This window comes from Typopeltis vanoorti, chromosome 23 (assembly GCF_054136105.1).
Source record: "Typopeltis vanoorti isolate ZY-2024b chromosome 23, IOZ_Tvanoo_1.0, whole genome shotgun sequence".
Classification (NCBI taxonomy): domain Eukaryota; kingdom Metazoa; phylum Arthropoda; class Arachnida; order Uropygi; family Thelyphonidae; genus Typopeltis; species Typopeltis vanoorti.
Genome location: NC_143571.1, coordinates 5,187,615 through 5,206,871, shown reverse-complemented (window position 1 = coordinate 5,206,871; position 19,257 = coordinate 5,187,615). Strand labels below are relative to the sequence as shown.

The following is a 19,257-nucleotide window of genomic DNA, read 5'->3' as shown; positions in this document are numbered from 1 at the left end:
AGTCTCATTGTCCAGTTCCCCATTCTCATATTTGCCCACATTACTCTACTTGAGACTGACTGCCATTCAAGAAGATTAGCCTCGTATTTTGTGTTGAATACTATGGCTACTCCTTCTTTTCCTTGATTGTTATTGCCTGAATATAACATTTTGTATTTATTGCTCAGAAAGATCTCACCAGTTTTGGTCTTTTTTGTTTCAGTCACCCCTATTATGTCGATCTGGTACTTATCTAATTCCTCAGCTAGCTCCATTTCTTTGCCATTCAGGCTTCTTACGTTGATAGTACCGATCTTTAACTCTGGTGATGTTGAGTTGGGGTTTGTTTTCAGATTTGTTCCAGTAGCTGACTTTTCGCTGTTCGCCCTGGTTCCCTGGCGAAAACAACGGGGGCCTTGTTTAACCGGGCGACGCCCCAGCCGGCATGAAATTTTGTCATGTTGTACCATCATTTTTTATTTTGGTTTAACCAATAAGAATACAATTTGGTCGGCTAAATCCCAAATTGCCAGCCCATCCTCGTTCGTTCAGTATCAAAGTAGATACCCAACAGGGTGCACCACGAGAAGGTGAGGATTGGACATTAGGTCAGAAGCCCTGGTCGGTTCTCCGCATTCCTTTAAAGGCTATGTGGAGGTCTCCTCTCAGTTATACAGCTTTGACCCTTAAGCACCCCCCTGTTGTCTATTTCCATATTTAATTTACAACTTCACTAAAATCGTGCCTCAGTAGCTGAAATGTTTTACTTGTTCTATAGGTTCTCCATTCACAATGCAGTTGATATGTTCAATATTTTTGCCTATTTTCATTGTCTTTGTCTTGTTATTGATGACCTTCATACCATATCTATTACAACAGTTATCCACTTTAGTCAGGGAATCTTGCAGACTTGTAGCGAATTTATTTACAAGTAGAACATCATCCGCATAAACAAAAGAGCTGACATTAACATCTCCAATTTTGATATCAGGTTTAATACCACTTTCCTTCATAATGTGATCCATACAGATAATGAATAACAGATGGGATAATGTACATCCTTGTCTGACACCAGATTTAACATTAAACCACCTTCCTGTACTTCCTTCAATTCTAACTGCTGACTTAACTCAAATACAGACTAAGTATTGCTTGATATAATGCCCCATTGACACCATATAACTGTAGCGTATTGAATAGCTTCTCTCTTGGCATCTTGTCATATGCCTTTTCCAGATCTACAAAGCTTAAATACAAATCTTTGTTATATTCCCATGATTTTTCACTGTCGTAAAGTGATAATGTGATCATGGCAGCATCTATTTGGCCTGAATCCAGCTTGTTCTTCACCAAGCTTCTCTTCCACAATCCTTCTCAACCATTTCTCAAGTATACTTGCATATATCTTACCAGAAACACTCAATAGAGAAATACCTCTGTAATTCTCACATTCAGTTTTATTTCCCTTTTTATATATGGGTATTATGAGAACTCTACTCCAATCATCTGGAATTCGTCCCTCTGTCCAGACCTTCTGAATTACAGTGTAGTCACTGTAAGACTTTTATACCTCCATACTTGAGCATTTCTGGTCGAATATCATCTTTCTGTCAATAAAATTTGATGGCTAATAAATTTATTTCACTTAAGTTTAAGTTTCCATCTTTAATTTTCTAAATACTTATAGTATCACAAATGTGTGTGCAAAATTATAGTATCATAAATAAAAAAAAAAAAAAAAGTATCACTTATAGTATCACAAATGTGTGTGGTTGCCAGCAGTGCAAGGATCCCTGTGAAAAAAGGGTATATGTGGAACTACAAGGGGGGTGATTATGAAGAGCTCAGGAGACAGCTTGCAGGTGTAGCATGGAATGAGGAGTTAGCTGGAAAAGAGATCAATGCAGCTTGGGGGATTTTCAAAAAATATTTAGTGGATGCAATGTCTAAATGTATACCACAGGTGAGAAGGTTAAATAAGTTAGGTGTGAGATGGATGAATAAAGAGATTAAGCATGCAATACAGAGAAAAAGGGCATTGTGGAGGCAGCATAAGAGAAGTGGAAGTAACCAATTTCATGAGTTCTACAAAGACCAGGCAAGGAGAGTGACTTGGTTGGTGAGAGTAGCTAAAGAGAGGTATGAACAGCAGTTAGCTAATGAAGCTAAAAAGAATCCTAGGGAGTTCTTTCGATATGTAGCCAGCAAAAGAAAGAATGATTATGGAAGGATGACATTGATTGGAGCAAATGGTATAAAGACAGCTGTTGCAGAATGTGTGGTGGAGATACTTAATGAGCAGTTCATAAAAATCTTTCAATCTTGTGAATGTGACTTCATGGAGAGATTAAGAGCAGTTGATGATGGGGAGGAGAGACTGACTGTAAGTGAGGAAGAGGTGTTTGGGGAGTTGAGTAAACTAGATGTAAATAAAGCTGTGGGACTTGATAATATATCACCGCGTATTCTGAAGGAATGTGCCAGAGAGTTGACACCTGCCTTGACATATTTTTTTAATACGAGTCTTGCACTTGGTCAAGTCCCTAAAGAGTGGAAGGAGGGTAAGATTGTACCACTTCATAAAGGAGGTGATCGAACTCAAGCATCAAACTATAGGCCTATCTGTGTGTCAGGTGTTGTGGTTAAGTTGTTGGAGAAGCTTGTGAGAACTAGGATCCAGAGTTGGGTTGACAACAATGGTATAATCTTTGATGGACAGCATGGATTTGCTAAAGGGAGGTCGTGTTTTAGTAATCTACTTACTTATTACAATAAAGTGACTGCTTCCTTGGACAGAGGAGAAGGATACACACAGTACTATAATATTACACACAGTAATATATTTGGATTTTGCAAAAGCTTTTGATAGAGTACCTCATGATAAGTTGACAGTCAAACTAGAGCAGATGGGGTTGGATATTAGATTAGTGCATTGGATTGGAAACTGGCTATCTGATAGGTATCAACAAGTTGTGTATGGGGGTGCAATATCCAGGAAAAGGAAAGTCACTAGTGGAGTGCCTCAGGGATCTGTTTTAGGGCCATTACTATTTAACTTGTATATTAATGATATTGGCAAAGATTTGGATGGAGATGTTCAGTTGTTTGCAGATGATGCAAAGTTGGGACGAACCATAAAGAGTAGTGAAGATGTTGTGGCCTTGCAAGAAGACTTGAATAAATTGAGTGATTGGGCAAGCAAATGGGGATGCGAGTTCAATGTTGCAAAATGTAAGGTTTTAAAATTTGGAAAACAAAGATGGGATGCAGAATTTATGCTTGGTGAGAATATATTGTTGGAGGTAGAGGAAATAAGAGATCTGGGAGTGATAGTGGATAAGGATCTAAAATTTAGGGGACACATCGCCAAAATTGTGAAGACAACACAAAGACTTCTGGGAATGATGAGGAGGACACTGACGTGTAGAAGTAGGGAGATTCTTGTTCCATTGTATAAGGCTTTGATTAGGCCACACATGGACTATTGTGCCCAGATTTGGTCACCTGGTTTTCAGAAGGATGAAGAGATGTTGGAAAGGGTCCAAAGGCGACTGACTAAGGTAGTTTCTGACCTCTGGAATGTCGAGTATGAGGAAAGATTGAAAAGATGTAATTTGCAGAGTCTAGTGGAGAGAAGGAAGAGGGGAGATATGATAGAGACCTACAAGTTGGTAAGGGGTTGTTATAGGATCAATGGTGGAGAAGTTCTACAGAGAATAGTGGGAGATCAGGGGAGAACCAGAGGTCATGCCTGGAAACTGTATAAAGAGGGTGTGAGTAGGGGAGTGAGAGGCAGGTTTTTTTCGTGCAGAGTTGTGAATGATTGGAATGCCTTGCCTGAGAGTGTGGTGTCTGCAAGGAGTTTGAATGTGTTTAAGACCCGGTATGATGAGATGTGTGTGTGATAAAAGGACCTCCTAGATGAGTCTTTGACTCCATGAGGTCTTGTTTAATAATAATAATAATAATAAAATGGGTACCAAAATGCATGATAGAAGTATACTGAACTTGTTGGATTATTTTTATAATGAAAGTGACAAATGTTTAAAACACTGTGACAGGATATGAAACCTTGATTTTTCATGTGATAATCAGAGGGTAAGTAGCAATCAATACAATAGTAATATAGTGTAACTCCAAAGTCGATGCCATGTACTACTATTTACCTGGGAAATTCCTAGTGCTTGAGAAGCAATTCCAATTCTCCCACCATCATGTGTAGCAAAATAAGTATGCTATGTTATATTGATGTATAGCATGTTCTGGAACTGATGCTGCATTTTACTCGTTGACTTTATGCCACAAGAAACAATACATGGATGTTTAGAGTGATATTCTAAAAAAAAATGTGGCTGTCTCTTTGAAGCAAAAGACAAAGCCTCTTCAGATCTGGAGATGTTTTAATTCATGACAATGCATGGAAACCCCTTCCTCCACCATATACACACAGCTTCTCAAATGAGGTAACAGCTCAAATTATTCAACTGGGAAGTCTACAAACACCCATCCATCTACCCTATAGCCCCAATCATGTACTCAGTGGCTTTCATCTTTTTCTTCACTTGGAGAAAAATTTTAACAGCTCAAGTGAAGAGCGATGATGACTTGAAGACAGCCATGAAGGATTCAGTTAAAACACTGGTAGCAGACAACTTTGATGAGGTGATAAAACTTGTGTCCTGATATGACAAATATCTCAATGTACTGGGCAAATATGTGGAGAGTAGCTGACAATATGTATAAACTTGTGATGATAAAGTAATATTGAAAATGACATTTCATTCATTTACAATTAATCAGAATTTAAGTTTCTGGATGTGCCTCAGACAGCTGCTAATTTTAGATTCAACAGCACTAATAAAGAATTCTAAAATATTTGACAAAGTAATGCTTGCACCAAGAAAGTTTGTACAGTGGCCTGCAAATTGGAATTCTGAATGGAGTGGGATACAAACCTTTTCATTCCAACATGAATAATTTCTGTAACACATATCCAATCCACAGACCAAAAATGGTAGCCTGATAATGGAAAGAAGGTCCCAGGTCTTCCCTACTTAGCACTGTTGTAATGTCAAAGGGCATAAGACTGAAGGAGTTCCACTAGAGATGAAACTTTGCACAAGATTGTGGTCTACATTACAGAGGGAGAGGTGACCTCAATAGTGAAAGGAGAACTGGTTAAGAAAAAAAATCTAGAGTATTAGTGGTATTCTCATTAGTAGATGAACAATTTGGTTTAGGTCATTTCTTTTTCAGCTTAGTCAGTAGAAATAGAAAGCTGAACCACATGAAGTTGTGGACATTAAAGTCACAAGAATGATGACTTCATTGAGTAGTTGGCTGTAGGAAATCAAGCTTCAAGGATAAGAAGTGAAAGCAGTCAGAATGATTTTCAGGGGGAGCAGCAGAGCTAGCAGATAAATGATACAAGAAATCCAGAACCAGAGGTCAAAGAGGAGATTCATAATTTGACATCTTTTGGCAGAAACATCAGACTGCACAAAAAGTACATGTGTAACCCCTGAATAACTATTAATTTGAAATGATTATCGCATGCAGTAATTTATTTTGCAGACAAAATGTTAAATTTTAATTTGGAGAACATAGAAGAACAATGAAATATCAGTATTGCTTAACCAAATAATTCCTTATAGATTAGTATTTTTTTCTGTATGTGGGACTAATGCTAAGCTCTTAACTTCTGAAAGTAATAGGATTGCATGGTACTGATGTCACTCAATACAGTACAGTACAGTACAGTGCTCATTTTACACAAATTATGGACTCTACAACTGTATTATAAAGGAGAGAAATCTAGAGAACATTGTTCAAAATGTTCCGTGTAAAAGTTAGCACACTGGGGGGGGGGTGATAATGGTGAACCCATGGCTGTACCTTCTTTTGTAGGTAGAAAGTGTTTTACCACACAAAATAGCCAGAATGTAGTACATATACAAAGAGCACCGTGATATCGGGAAGGAATTTGTCCTGTAACAGAAGAATTGTGTCATTGATTGGGACATTTGTGAAGAGGACAAAGACGTCAAAACTGACTAATAAATCATCTTTTTCTAGTGTGATATCTTTGTCTCTTTGTTTACAAAGTGTTGTGTTTTTAATATAGGAGGGGGGAATGACCTACCAATTCCTTGAGTGTTGATGCTAGTTTCTTGGCTAGGTGATAATTGGGGCTGTCTATACCTTCTGCTATCGGCCAGAGTGGTGTATTTTGGAAGATTTTACCCACTTGGTTAGACTATAATAAATTTAGTTTAATCCTTTATCCAAGCGTAAACAAACAAAGTTTGTGCCTGAAGTATCTTCAGGACTGAGGCAACTCGTGGTAAAGGTGGACCAAGCTCTCACACTCCTTGTCAAGCACATCTCCTTGCAGACATGTATAATGCTAAGTATTAAGGGAAGGGCCACTGCCCAGACTGGTTTCGATCTTTATTGAGGTCTCATCAGTGGGAGCCACACCCAGAGGTGGTGATACTAAGGTAGAAGCAATGGAGAAATCATATTTACCTATACGAGTTGCCAAAAGGTGTCTCACCTTATTATTAAATTACTCTGGATTTAGAGAAAGATGTTGGAAGTTTTTTTCCACTTGGTTAGACTATAATAAATTTAGTTTAATCCTTTATCCAAGTGTAAGCAAATAAAGTTTGCACCCTGAAGTATCTTCAGGACTGAGGCAACTCGTGGTAATTTATTATAGTCTAACCAAGTGGGAAAAAACTTCCAACATCTTTCTCTAAATCCAGAGTAATTTAATAATAAGGTGAGACACCTTTTGGCAACTCACATAGGTAAATATGACTTCTCCATGATTTCTCCATTCCACCTTAGTATCACCAACTCTGGGTCTAGCTCTCACTGACAAGACCTCAATAAGGGTCAAAACCAGTTGGAAGCCTGAGTGATGAATGGCAATGCTGTAGCCCATGAAGTTTTAACTGAGGCTCGGCTGTTGCTGTCACCCAGGTCCTGGGTGTGTGTGTGGGGGGTAATGAATGGTAATGCTGTAGCCCATGAAGTTAACTGGGGCACGGCTGTTGCTGTTACCCCTCAGATGACATATGAGTGGCTCTGCTCGGTGGTGGAGTGAGCCTGTCACGGGGTAGAGCCAATGCTGAGAGTTCTTCTCAGTGTCAGGGTGAGCCTGTTACTGAGGGGAATAACGCTGAGTTTCTGGAGTTTGACCTGTACTTGAACATTCAATAAAGGTCGAAAGCAGTGGCCCTTCCCTTAATGCATAGCGTTATACATGTCTGCACGAAGATGTGCTTTGCATTATGGAAGATACTAAGACAAGGAGTGATGAGAGCTTGGTCCGCCTTTACACGAGTTGCCTCAGTCCTCTCAGACGCAAACTTTGTTTGCTTACACTTGGATAAAGGATTAAACTAAATTTATTATAGTGGTGTATTTTGTTTGTGAATCTTTGGTAAACACCATAAATTCTGGGGGAAATGAGCATAGTGTGGAAGTAATTTTTTTAACTATCTTCATGCCAAGAAATGACTCTGGCCCCATGGCCACCAGACATTAGACACTTTCCTCGGCTACCTTTGTTTAGGTGGCTGAGGAACGCAACACAAATGCATGCAATTCACAGTTGAGATTGAAAAGCAAAACACACTTCCGTTTCGAGATACACTTGTCACATGTCTCCCTTCTGGCAGTCTTTCCTTCACTGTTTATCAGAAACTGACACATACTGGCCAATATATATACACATAAACTCCTACCACCAACCAACACAAAAACTAGGTGTCATTAACACTAAAAAAACAGGGCTCTGAAGATTTGCTCCAATGAACCAGCACTTAAAAGATGAATTAAAAGTTATCAGCAATACCATCCTAAAAAATGGTTACAGCTAAAATACTATCAACCAAATTCTCTACAAGACCTCACTTAAAAACAAAAATAAACAAGACTACAATAAAACTGTAACCATTCCATATTTTAAAGGGATATCAGACAAAATAAACAGAATACTACAAAAATACAACCTTAAAGCCACCTTTAAAAAATCTCCTGCAAAATTAAAGAGCTTACTCAACTCAGCCAAGGATCCACTTCCTCTGCTGACCCATCTTGGAGTATACCGTATTCATCGCACCAGTAATTTGCCCTATATAGGGGAAACAGGAGGCACAATTCCTATCTGAATTGTGCATTCCTATCTAAAAAAAAAAAAGAACATAAACGACACATTAAATATAATAACTATGGTCAAGCTGGTCTTTCTGATCATACCCTGGACACTTTACATAGAACTGACTGGAAAGACACCTGTTGTTTACATCACACCAAAACATGGTATAAACGTAAATTTAAGGAGGCATGTGAAATTCTTATCAACCATCCTAATCTTAACACTAATAATGATCTAAAAATCACAAGAATATGGAAGGCACATATTCTACCCACTTAACCTTTCTCCCCAAGTTAATTATAAATAGAACCATGGGTAATCCAGGATCCTAAATCTAATATAACAATTGTCATGTTAAATTAAGACATCATTTTTACTGTAACAAAACTATCTATATGAAAGAATGTTTCTCTGATGTTGTCTTAAATAGAATATAGCTTTGATGTAGTTGATTTATTTCATTTATTTATTGTAATTTTATTTTATTTTCACTAGAGGTCAGGCCAGTAGAATAACCGTTGATGAAATCATTGTGAAAATCTGTGTGAAATGTAATTTAGCTTGTTTCTATATATATAAGTGTATACTCCAGATGATGACCTTAATAGGAAGGTCAAAACATCGGAAAATTAAAATAATTATTTCTAACATGGTTGTAGAGTCCATAATTTGTGTAAAATGAATGCTGATCATTGTGTAACACTAAAGGAAAGGAAAAAAAAACAGTACAGTGCTGTATTGACATTATTCAAATTTTAAATAAATAAAAAATACATTGTTATTAATAAGATTTCAATCAAAATTATAAGATCACACACAAACTATATTTCACTGTTAATTCTGTTAACTCTGTGCACTTTAACCTAAGTTGACTATTCCCTCTTTGATTTTTTTTTTTTTTAGTTATCCCATTCTGAAATATGATTACTCAGCCATTGATCTGTTCCAAGAATAAGTGAATCAAATAAATACCACTTAATTTACAGGATATATACAGAATGACCTTTTGCATGCCACTAGTATCATTCACAACTAACTATGTGAATGATAGTAAATAATGTGTAAAAGTCTGCAATAACTCATCAGATATGAACAGGAAGATGGCTTTCTCTAACTTATTGTTGCTGATAAGTTATGACATTACTGTTTCATTCTGAAAATAAAGAAAAATGTGCAGATGTTTACACTATTGTGTTACATATTTTGTGACCTCTCATATGTGGAGCTGATATTAAAAAAATTATAAAACTTTTTTCCTTTGACTATCAGACGTTTCTGGACAGTGGTGATATATCAACTTGCAATGATACTGAGAAATGCATAGTACATAATTAGTACCATATTTGGGCTAGTTAGATAATCTGAGAACCCATTCATATTCATTTTCCCAATTATCAGTGCAGTGCACATTCAAAATAGAAAATGCAATGTGCATTAAATAAACTTTCTCATGCAAAAGCCAAAGTTGTTGCCAATGGGATGTCACAATGATAACCAAGTTGGTATACAAATTTCAACAAACTGAAATTCAACCTACTGAAAAAAATAAATCATAAGCATTTTATTTTTTCAGCTTTGTTCACTTCTTCTGTGGAATAATCCTTATAAAATAGCAGTTTATTAATTCTTTAAGTAAATATTAAGTTTATAATAACAATCCAATCAACAGTTGTCTTAAAAAACTTGCTGGACTCAAAGGCGATATTCTGTTTCTGTACATATTTTTCTTATATAACTACTATTTACCTGGGCAATTCCTAGTGCTTGAGAAGCAATTCCAATTCTACCACCATCAAGAGTTGACTAAAGAAGAAAACAAAAACATGTTCATTATAAATTTAGAACAAGATGGAAATGTGAGATATTCTTTTAAAAGAAAAATTAATTGTACAGTATAAACATATTGCAACACTTAGCTTAACACCTAATTCAAGATTCTTCCACCCTCCTCCTCTCCTAGGAAATTTCATTCAATAAAACACCATTAAATTATAACTCGGTATAACTAATCTTTAGTCCATGTAACAGAAAGTCAACAGGATGACTGAAATTTTTTTCGTTCTGAGAATTCCATATCCTGATATGAACACTGTTATACAATATATTTCCCATAATGCATTTTTGAAGGAAAAACTATATTTACATCATTTCTTTAGCTCCATTCTAACATGAAAGTTTATTCAGGTAGTTCCACTGCTAAGGATTTTGTTGCACATAATGAGTTCAAGATACCAAGTAATTTTATATAAACTTGGTTTTTAATCCTATTTCCCAAGTAAGCAAACAGACAAGTAAGTCAGGTTTGTGCCTGCACGTAGTGCAAGTCTGGGCAACTCATGGTAGTGCCACTCTAGGCAACTTGTGGTAAAGGTGGATTAAGCTCTGATCACTTTCCTTAGTATTTTTCCCTTAATGTAAAGCACATCCCCTTGCGGAGATGTATGATGCTATGCATTAAAGGCAATGGTCACTACCCATACCGGTTTCGACCTTTATTGAGGTCTCATCAGTGGGAGCCAGACCAGACAATGCTAAGGTTGAAGTAATGCAGAGCTTATATGAATTTTACCTAAACAAGTTGCCACAAGGTGATTTGACCTTATTAAATAAAATCCCAGGATGAGAGGTAGATGTAGAAAGTTTTTTTTAACTTGGGTATATTATGTATTCAAGATACCAAGTAATTTTATATAAACTTGTTTTTTTTAATCCTATTTCCCAAGTGAGCAAACAGACAAGTAAGTCAAGTTTGCGCCTGCACGTAGTGCAAGTCTGGGCAACTCATGGTAGTGCCACTCTAGGCAACTTGTAGTAAAGGTGGATTAAGATCTGATCACTTTCCTTAGTATTTTTTCCTTAATGTAAAGCACATCCCCTTGCGGAGATGTATGATGCTATGCATTAAAGGCAATGATCCCAACTGACGAGACCTCAATAAAGGTCGAAACCAGTATAGTAGTGACCATTGCCTTTAATGCATAGCATCATACATCTCCACAAGGGGATGTGCTTTACATTAAGGGAAAAATACTAAGGAAAGTGATCAGACTTAATCCACCTTTACCACGAGTTGCACTACCATGAGTTGCCCAGACTTGCACTATGTGCAGGTGTACACTTGACTTACTTGTCTGTTTGCTCACTTGGAAAATAGGATTAAAAACCAAGTTTATATAAAATTACTTGGTATCTTGAATACATAATATACCCAAGTTAAAAACTTTCTGCACATAATGAGGTAGTTTTTTTTTTTTTTTTAAACTAAAGAATCTGTGCTGAAATATTTCTGATATTTCCTTACATATTGTGGGGGAGGGATTCTGAAAGCAGCTAGTGTTTATCTGGAGTAACAATATTCCCTTTTTGATTGTTATCATGTTCTGTTCCAAACCCCCCCCCCCCCCCCGCTTCTTTAGTGCACCAGGATCCTATAGATTTCATGTCTATGCTATTTAGTTACAAAAGTTAGAATTAAGATTTTCAAAGTGGCATTGTGAAATTATGCTGATTAAAATACAAGATGAATTACAAATGTTGCACAAAAAAAATCTGTCTAATATTGAGTAGTACTCTGACTTTCAGATGGATGTTCTGTCAGCATATTTCTGAAAAGCTGGTAGCACACAAAAATGTACCTCTACTTCTATAAAAACTAAATTTATATGCATTTTGCATACATTAAATACACATGCTTTAATATATATAAAATACATATATTTTGTGTGTTATTTTTTTCTGTATTTCTCTATTCCAGTAGATGAGAATAAAGAGATAGTGCAATTATGAAAAGGCATATACAAACAGAAAGACAGTGAATGGCAGAAATAGGTCAACAGTCAGAAATATTGAAAACATTTCAGCTATTTAAGAACAATTTTTAGTGAAGATAGCAAATTAACTATATAAATAGACAGCCGAATTAGCAACGCTAGTAGTAAGAAGTCAAATGATTAAATACATATATTTTAATATATATAAAATACATATATTTTGTGTGTTATTTTTTTCTGTATTTCTCTATTCCAGTAGATGAGAATAAAGAGACAAACAGAAAGACAGACTTTATATTGAATAAGAGAGAAATTAGTCATGACACAAAACTATCTGTATACAAGCATTAGAACCAATTTTAACTTATGAATCCGAGAGCTAAGTTAGAAATAAAGCCCTTGATCAAACACCACCAAAATGAGAGTTCTGAGAAAGATTATGGGGGTGAATGGATGGCAACAATGGCCATATCATATTAAAAATGAGGATATTAAGAAAGAACCTGATAATGTTAGCATTCAAAAATGTGTTAGTGGAGTTGAGCTAATCTCAGGTGATATGGGCACTTACAGAATAGGAGAGGAAAGGCTAGAAAAAAAAGTGTTCTTTGCCAGGATAGCAGGAAAAAGATCCAAAAGAAAATCAAGATGTAGGTGGATTGATACTGTAAAAAGTGCCTTAGAAGACAGAAATGTAAAATATGATAATATTAGAGTCTTGACCTCTAGCAGATTAATTTGGATGAAAATTCTCAATAAGAAGTTAGTAATGATTTTTTCATGTGGTATTATCATAAAATCCTAACACCCCCCCCCTCCCAAAAAAAAGGGTACATTCAGGAATTTGATGATTGAGACAACAAATGGAAGAAACAGAAGTAGAAATGAAAGTGATGGCAAGAAAGTGAACAGAACAGATAACAAAGCAAGAATACTGAGCCAAGTTTCATAGCCATCAACTATACATCAAGGCCTGCTAAATTTCCTGCCACATTGGTGTTATTAAACACTCACTTTTACTTTGAGTAGTGCAATCCTCACATTTATAATGTTCAAAAGAAGTACACCAGTAAATTCCATTCAGTGATATGAGTGATTGGTGTAAGGGCTACCAACAATAAGTTAAATAATAATAATGGGATATTTCATGTGCAGCAGTATTTTTATTCTGTATTTAGATTAGGCAGTCTACAAAAGATTACAAGTTATTGCTTTAATCTTTTGTAGACTGTATTTGAACAAGAGTGGAGTTGTTACATATCTGTGCATAATCAACTTTCTTGAAATGAGCTGATGTAGTTGTGAAGTTATGTCAAATTGATTATTACTCAATACAGTTGATTCTTGATACAGTATATCAAACTTGTAGGGGACCACAATAAAAGTTTGTTATAATGGATAGTTTGCTATGGTGAATTTCTTTTAGAACAATACTGTACTTATGGAAGCTTTGGTTGGAATGTTTCATAGTGAGTGAATTAGTTATAGTCGTGTTTGCAATAGTGAGAATCAACTATAAGAGGTGGGAGGGATCAGAATATTCCAACTTCATCTTACTTTCCAACTTTTATGACTAAACAGCTTGGACATAAAAATTTTAAAAAGGATCTTGGTGCTCGAGAGAGAGAACAAGAGAATATGGAGAATTATTTCTTCTTCATATTTTGTTTCTCATATTAAAAATAAACAAAAACATGAAAGCTGGGATAATATCCAATTGAAGCTGAAAAACCAAAATCAGATTAAAATTTAAAGAGTTGGTTTGAGATTGATGAACTGAGAAATAATGTCACTAATCATGAGATATATTGGAAGTTTATTTTTCACTTGGCTAGACTATAATGAATTTAGTTTAATCCTTTATCCAAGTGTAAGCAAACAAAGTTTGCCCCTGAAATTATCTTCAGGACTAGGGTGAGGTAGTGCACAGGTGCAAACTTTGTTTGCTTACACTTGGATAAAGGATTAAACTAAATTTATTGGGGTGCTTAAGGGTCAAAGCTGTATAAGTGAGAGGAGACCTCCACATAGCCTTTAAAGGAATGCGGAGAACAGACCAGGGCTTTTGACCTAATGTCCAATCCTCACCTTCTCGTAGTGCACCCTGTTGGGTATCTACTTGGATACTGAACGAACGAGGATGGGCTGGCAATTTGGGATTTAGCCGACCAAATTGTATTCTTATTGGTTAAACCAAAATAAAAAATGATGGTACAACATGACAAAATTTCATGCTGGCTGGGACGTCGCCCGGTTAAACAAGGCCCCCGTTGTTTTCGCCAGGGAACCAGAGCGAACAGCGAAAAGTCAGCTACTGGAACAAATCTGAAAACAAACCCCAACTCAACATCACCAGAGTTAAAGATCGGTACTATCAACGTAAGAAGCCTGAATGGCAAAGAAATGGAGCTAGCTGAGGAACTAGATAAGTACCAGATCGACATAATAGGGGTGACTGAAACAAAAAAGGCAAAAACTGGTGAGATCTTTCTGAGCAATAAATACAAAATGTTATATTCAGGCAATGACAATCAAGGAAAAGAAGGAGTAGCCAAAGTATTCAACACAAAATACGAGGCTAATCTTCTTGAATGGCAGTCAGTCTCAAGTAGAGTAATGTGGGCAAATATGAGAATGGGGAACTGGACAATGAGACTTATTTGTGCCTATGGTCCCACAGAAGGTTCTACTAAGGTAGAAGTGGAGGAATTTTTTGACGCTTCAGAAAAAGCAACTGACACAATGAAAAAGAAAGTTGGTCCTTGTTGGGGATCTAAATAGCAGAGTAGGAAATGATTGTGAGACAAAAAAATATTTTGGGAAAATTTGGAGAAAAGAGCAAAGCTAATAATAATGGCAAATATCTGTTGGATTTCTGCTCAGGACGTGGACTGGTTATTACTAACACCATGTTCCAACATAAAAATGTGCACAAATTCACATGGAGAGAAGAGGCTAGGAATAAGAAAAGTCTCATTGACTATGTTATTGTTGATAGTGATGTTTTCTTCCTGATGCAGGACACCAGAGTGTACAGAGGATTTGAAATTGGAAGCGATCACTATTTAGTCTTGAGCAGGATAAAATTGAATTTCATATTGAAAAGAATAACATGTAAGAAAGTTTTAAAGCGAATAAAAGTTGAGCAGCTCTCAGATGTGAACTGTAGACTAAAATACAGAAATATTATTGAAAAGAAAATGAAAGAGTTTGAGAACAGGAATCAAACCTTGGAGATTCAATGGCAAACTCTGAAGAAAACATTGACTGATTCTGCCAGAGAGGCATGAGGTGAGGTTGTCTGCAAGGATAAAAAAATCAGAACTCCCTGGTGGACACATGAAGTTAAAGAGGCAGTGAAGGAAAAGAAGAAAGCATAACAAAAGTTCCTGTCAAATAAGTCAGCTTGTGCTCTTAGAGAATATAGAGACAAATGCAAGAATGCTAAATACTGTGTAAAACTAGCTAAACAAAAGTCATGGGAGGACTTTGGCAAGAACATAGAAAATAAATATCAAGAAGGTGACAAAATATTCTGGAGGTTGTTGAAGAAGCTTAGAAATAGAGGAAAGAGTGCTGTAAAAGGAGTTAGAGATGATAAAGGTGACATGAAAACAGATGAAAAAGATATCCTTGAAGTATGGAGTAATTACTTTGAAAAACTGTTAAATGAAACAAGCAGTGATGACAGCACTGTGGTAAAAAACACTGACCAGGCGTGCAGTCAGAAATACATATCCATACTTGAAGTAGAAAAAGCCATCAAAGACTTGAAATGTGGAAAGGCAGCAGGAGTAGATAGATATTCGGCCAGAAATGCTGAAGTATGGTGGTATAAAAGTCTTACAGTGGCTGCACTGCATAGTTCAAAAAGCCTGGACAGAGGGACGAATTCCCGATGATTGGAGTAGAGCTCTCATAGTACCCATATATAAAAAGGGAAATAAAACTGAATGTGAGAATTACAGAGGTATTTCCCTACTGAGTGTTCCTGGCAATATCTATTCAAGTATACTTGAGAAACAGTTGAGAAGAATTGTGGAAGAAAAGCTGGGTGAAGAATAAGCTGGATTCAGTCCAAATAGAGGCTGTCGGGATCAGATCTTCACTTTACGACAAATAGTCGAGAAAGCATGGGAATATAACAAAGATCTGTATTTAAGTTTTGTCGATTTGGAAAAGGCATATGACAACGTGCCAAGAGAGAAGCTATTCAATATGCTAGTTATATGGTGTCAATGGGGCATTATATCAAGCAATACTTAGTCTTTATTTGAGTTGTAAGTCAGCAGTTAGAATTGAAGGAAGTAGAAAAAGATGGTTTAATGTTAAATCTGGTACGAGAAAAGGTTGTACATTATCCCCTCTGTTATTCATTATCTATATGGATCACATTATGAAGGAAAGTGGTATTAAACATGATATCAAAATTGGAGATGTTAATGTCAGCTCTTTGCTTTATGCGGATGATGTTATACTTCTAAATAAATCTGCTACAAGTTTGCAAGATTCTCTGACTAAACTAAATAACTGTTGTAATAGATATGGTATGAAGGTCAGCAATAAAAAGACAAGACAATTAAAATAGGCAGAATCATTGAAAATGTCAACTGTGTTGTGAAAGGAGAACCTGTGGAATAAGTAAAACATTTCAGCTACTTAGGCACGATTTTTAGTGAAGATGGGAAATTAAATATAAGAAATAGACAAGAGAATCAGCAAAGGTGGTATGGTGGGAAGTCAATTGAATAAATTCATATGGAATAAGAGAGAAATTAGTCGGTACACTAAATTAGCCGTATACAAAACAGTTCAAACCAGTTTTAACTTATGGATCTGAGAGCTGGGTCAGAAGTAAAACACTTGACCAAAGACTAGAGATCGCAGATATGAGAGTCCTGAGAAAGATTAGAGGCGTGAACAGATGGCATCAATGGCAATATCATATTAAAAATGAGGATATTAGGAAAGAACTTGACATTGTCAGCATCCAGGAATGCATTAACAGAGCTAATCTCAGGTGGTATGGTCACTTAAATAGAATGGGAGAGAAAAGATTAGCAAAACAAGTGTTCTCTGCCAGGTTGGCAGGAAAACGACCAAGAGGAAGACCAAGATATAGGTGGATTGATACGGTACAAAGTGCCTTAGACGATAAAAATATAAGATCTGATAATGTTGGAGTCTTGACAAGTAACAGACTGATTTGGAGGAAAATTGTAGATAGGAAGTTAGTAATCATGTAATTTTTTCATGTAGTACTATCATATCCTGTACACCCCTTGAGGGTACATGGCAGGAATTTGATGATGATGATGATGACAAAATTTATCACGAGATATATATTATTTAGTATTAGTACTATTTCAGGCCTATCATGCCTCCACTAAGTCACAAGACTCATAATGAGAGACCAAACTTCTTACAGATCCCAACGTCCACCACATTCTGCCTTGTTAAACATTGAAGTCCCAGTATAATTGCCATCTACTCCAGATATATTTGCCAGATTAAATAAGGGAACAGTGGAAGTTAGAGAGTGTACACATATGGGATAAATTGTATTATTCTACAAATGGGATGGAGTGAAAGACTAAGAATAAGAATGTGGGTTGAGAGAAAGAGAGAAAATGAAAGGAAGAAAAAAAGGTAAAGATAGGAATGAAGACAGCAGTGCAAGTTACAAAAAGAGGAAAATAAAAATGGAAAGAGTGAATATAAGAAATAGAAGTGGGAATGAAAGTAAATGAAATCAAATGAGAATGATTTGTAGGTAGCATTGGACAGGTATAGAAGAAATCAAGATTTGAGAGAGTGACAGGATATCAAAAAGAAATGTGAAGGTAAGGTCAGTAGAGGACTGAAAGGTGATATGGCAAGGAAGAATGAAAAAATGAAGCAAATTTTGTATTACTGGCACAAATGCCTTGTAGGACTCTATCAAGATGTGGAATAGAAGCTGCAAGTTGATTGTGAGTGAGAGACAAAGAGAGAGAGAGAGAGAGAGAGAGAGAGAGAGAGAGAGAGAGAGAGAGAGAGAGAGATGGGGAGGGGAGAGAAACTATGCTGAACTGATGAAATGGGAGCCTAGAAATGGTAATAGTGTAAACAGTTAGAATCTCAAGAGATACTGTGAAATGGGTTGATATAGAAAGGGAGAGAAAACTATATAGGTGACCTCAAAAGAACATTTTAAATATCTTAAGTAAAATAAAGGACAGAGAATGGCAAAATTAAGGAATGGGAAAACATGGGTAGGAGTTAGGGTCAGATGGCTGAACTAAAGCTAATAATGGAGAGTAATGATATAGCGGTTAGCACACATACATCTAAATACATATAAAAGCACGGTTAGGTTTATTTTACAAATGCCAAAAGAAGAATTAACAAGAAGAGTTTGTGGTATACATGGAGTATTGTTGGATTCAAGATGTAGGTAACAGAGGAGATGAGAAAATAGTATTTTCAAGGACACAGACAAAAAGCAGAAGAAGAAGGGGTGGGGAGTATTAGGATAGGAGGTTAGGTACTGGATAATGTGAGTTGTGTGGAATTAGGTATCCTCATGTAATGAATCCTTGAACTCCTTGGAGATATCACATAATATATTTTGGAAATGTGATTTTTTTTTTTTTTTAATAAAATTACTCAGTATTTGTTTAAAAATTAGTTTAGCCCACCAGATTTTTCTTTTAATACTGCTATATCTTCCATGATTTTCCTCATATAAAGTCTTGCCAGTCTCGTCAACACCTAAACTTCTAATTCATTTCCTACTGACAATGTCTTAATATTAACACACCGTACTTCACTTTTATTGATGATAATTGGTAACAGTTTTATTTAATGTGTCTATGAACATCGTATTAATTATCCTCCAGTTTGCTTATGAGGTCACAGTGTTAGCATGCATTGTTGCTGATAGCACAGCACCTGCTAATTAAATGCTTGTTGCAGATAGATATTCAAATAATTTCCATATATTGCAGTTTTTGCATTCACTAAACTATAATTTGCCAATATGCAATTCGATTATTTTTTAAATGAAACTAGTTTTAACAAAAAACTTTGAGAATTTCTTCATTGTTTAAAATAAAATATCATGAATGAAGTTTTGTTCTGTTGCAGTAATGATAAATCTGTTTAATATTAGTATTACATTTTTCTCAGTTAAAAATTTTTAAGCTATAATCCACACCGACTCATTCATGGTCAAATTGAGTAATCTTAGCTATGTTTACTATTGTTAATAACGGGTAAAAAAAGGAAGGAAATAATTTATTGGGTCACTATTAACTCAGTTTCACAGCTATATCTCAGAGTTAGTACTAATGAAGCAGG

At 35.9% G+C, this 19,257-nt stretch overlaps 1 protein-coding gene across 1 annotated transcript in view; it reads right to left on the bottom strand.

Annotated features, from left to right (window-relative positions):
- The window catches only part of Arc42 (Activator-recruited cofactor subunit 42), a 164,307-nt gene that overhangs the window by 74,794 nt on the left and 70,256 nt on the right, over positions 1 to 19,257 (bottom strand). Inside the window, exon 7 of the mRNA XM_090412720.1 lies at positions 9,893 to 9,949. Coding sequence (XP_090268846.1) covers positions 9,893 to 9,949 — 57 coding nt within the window. The remainder of the gene's footprint in view (positions 1 to 9,892; positions 9,950 to 19,257) is intronic.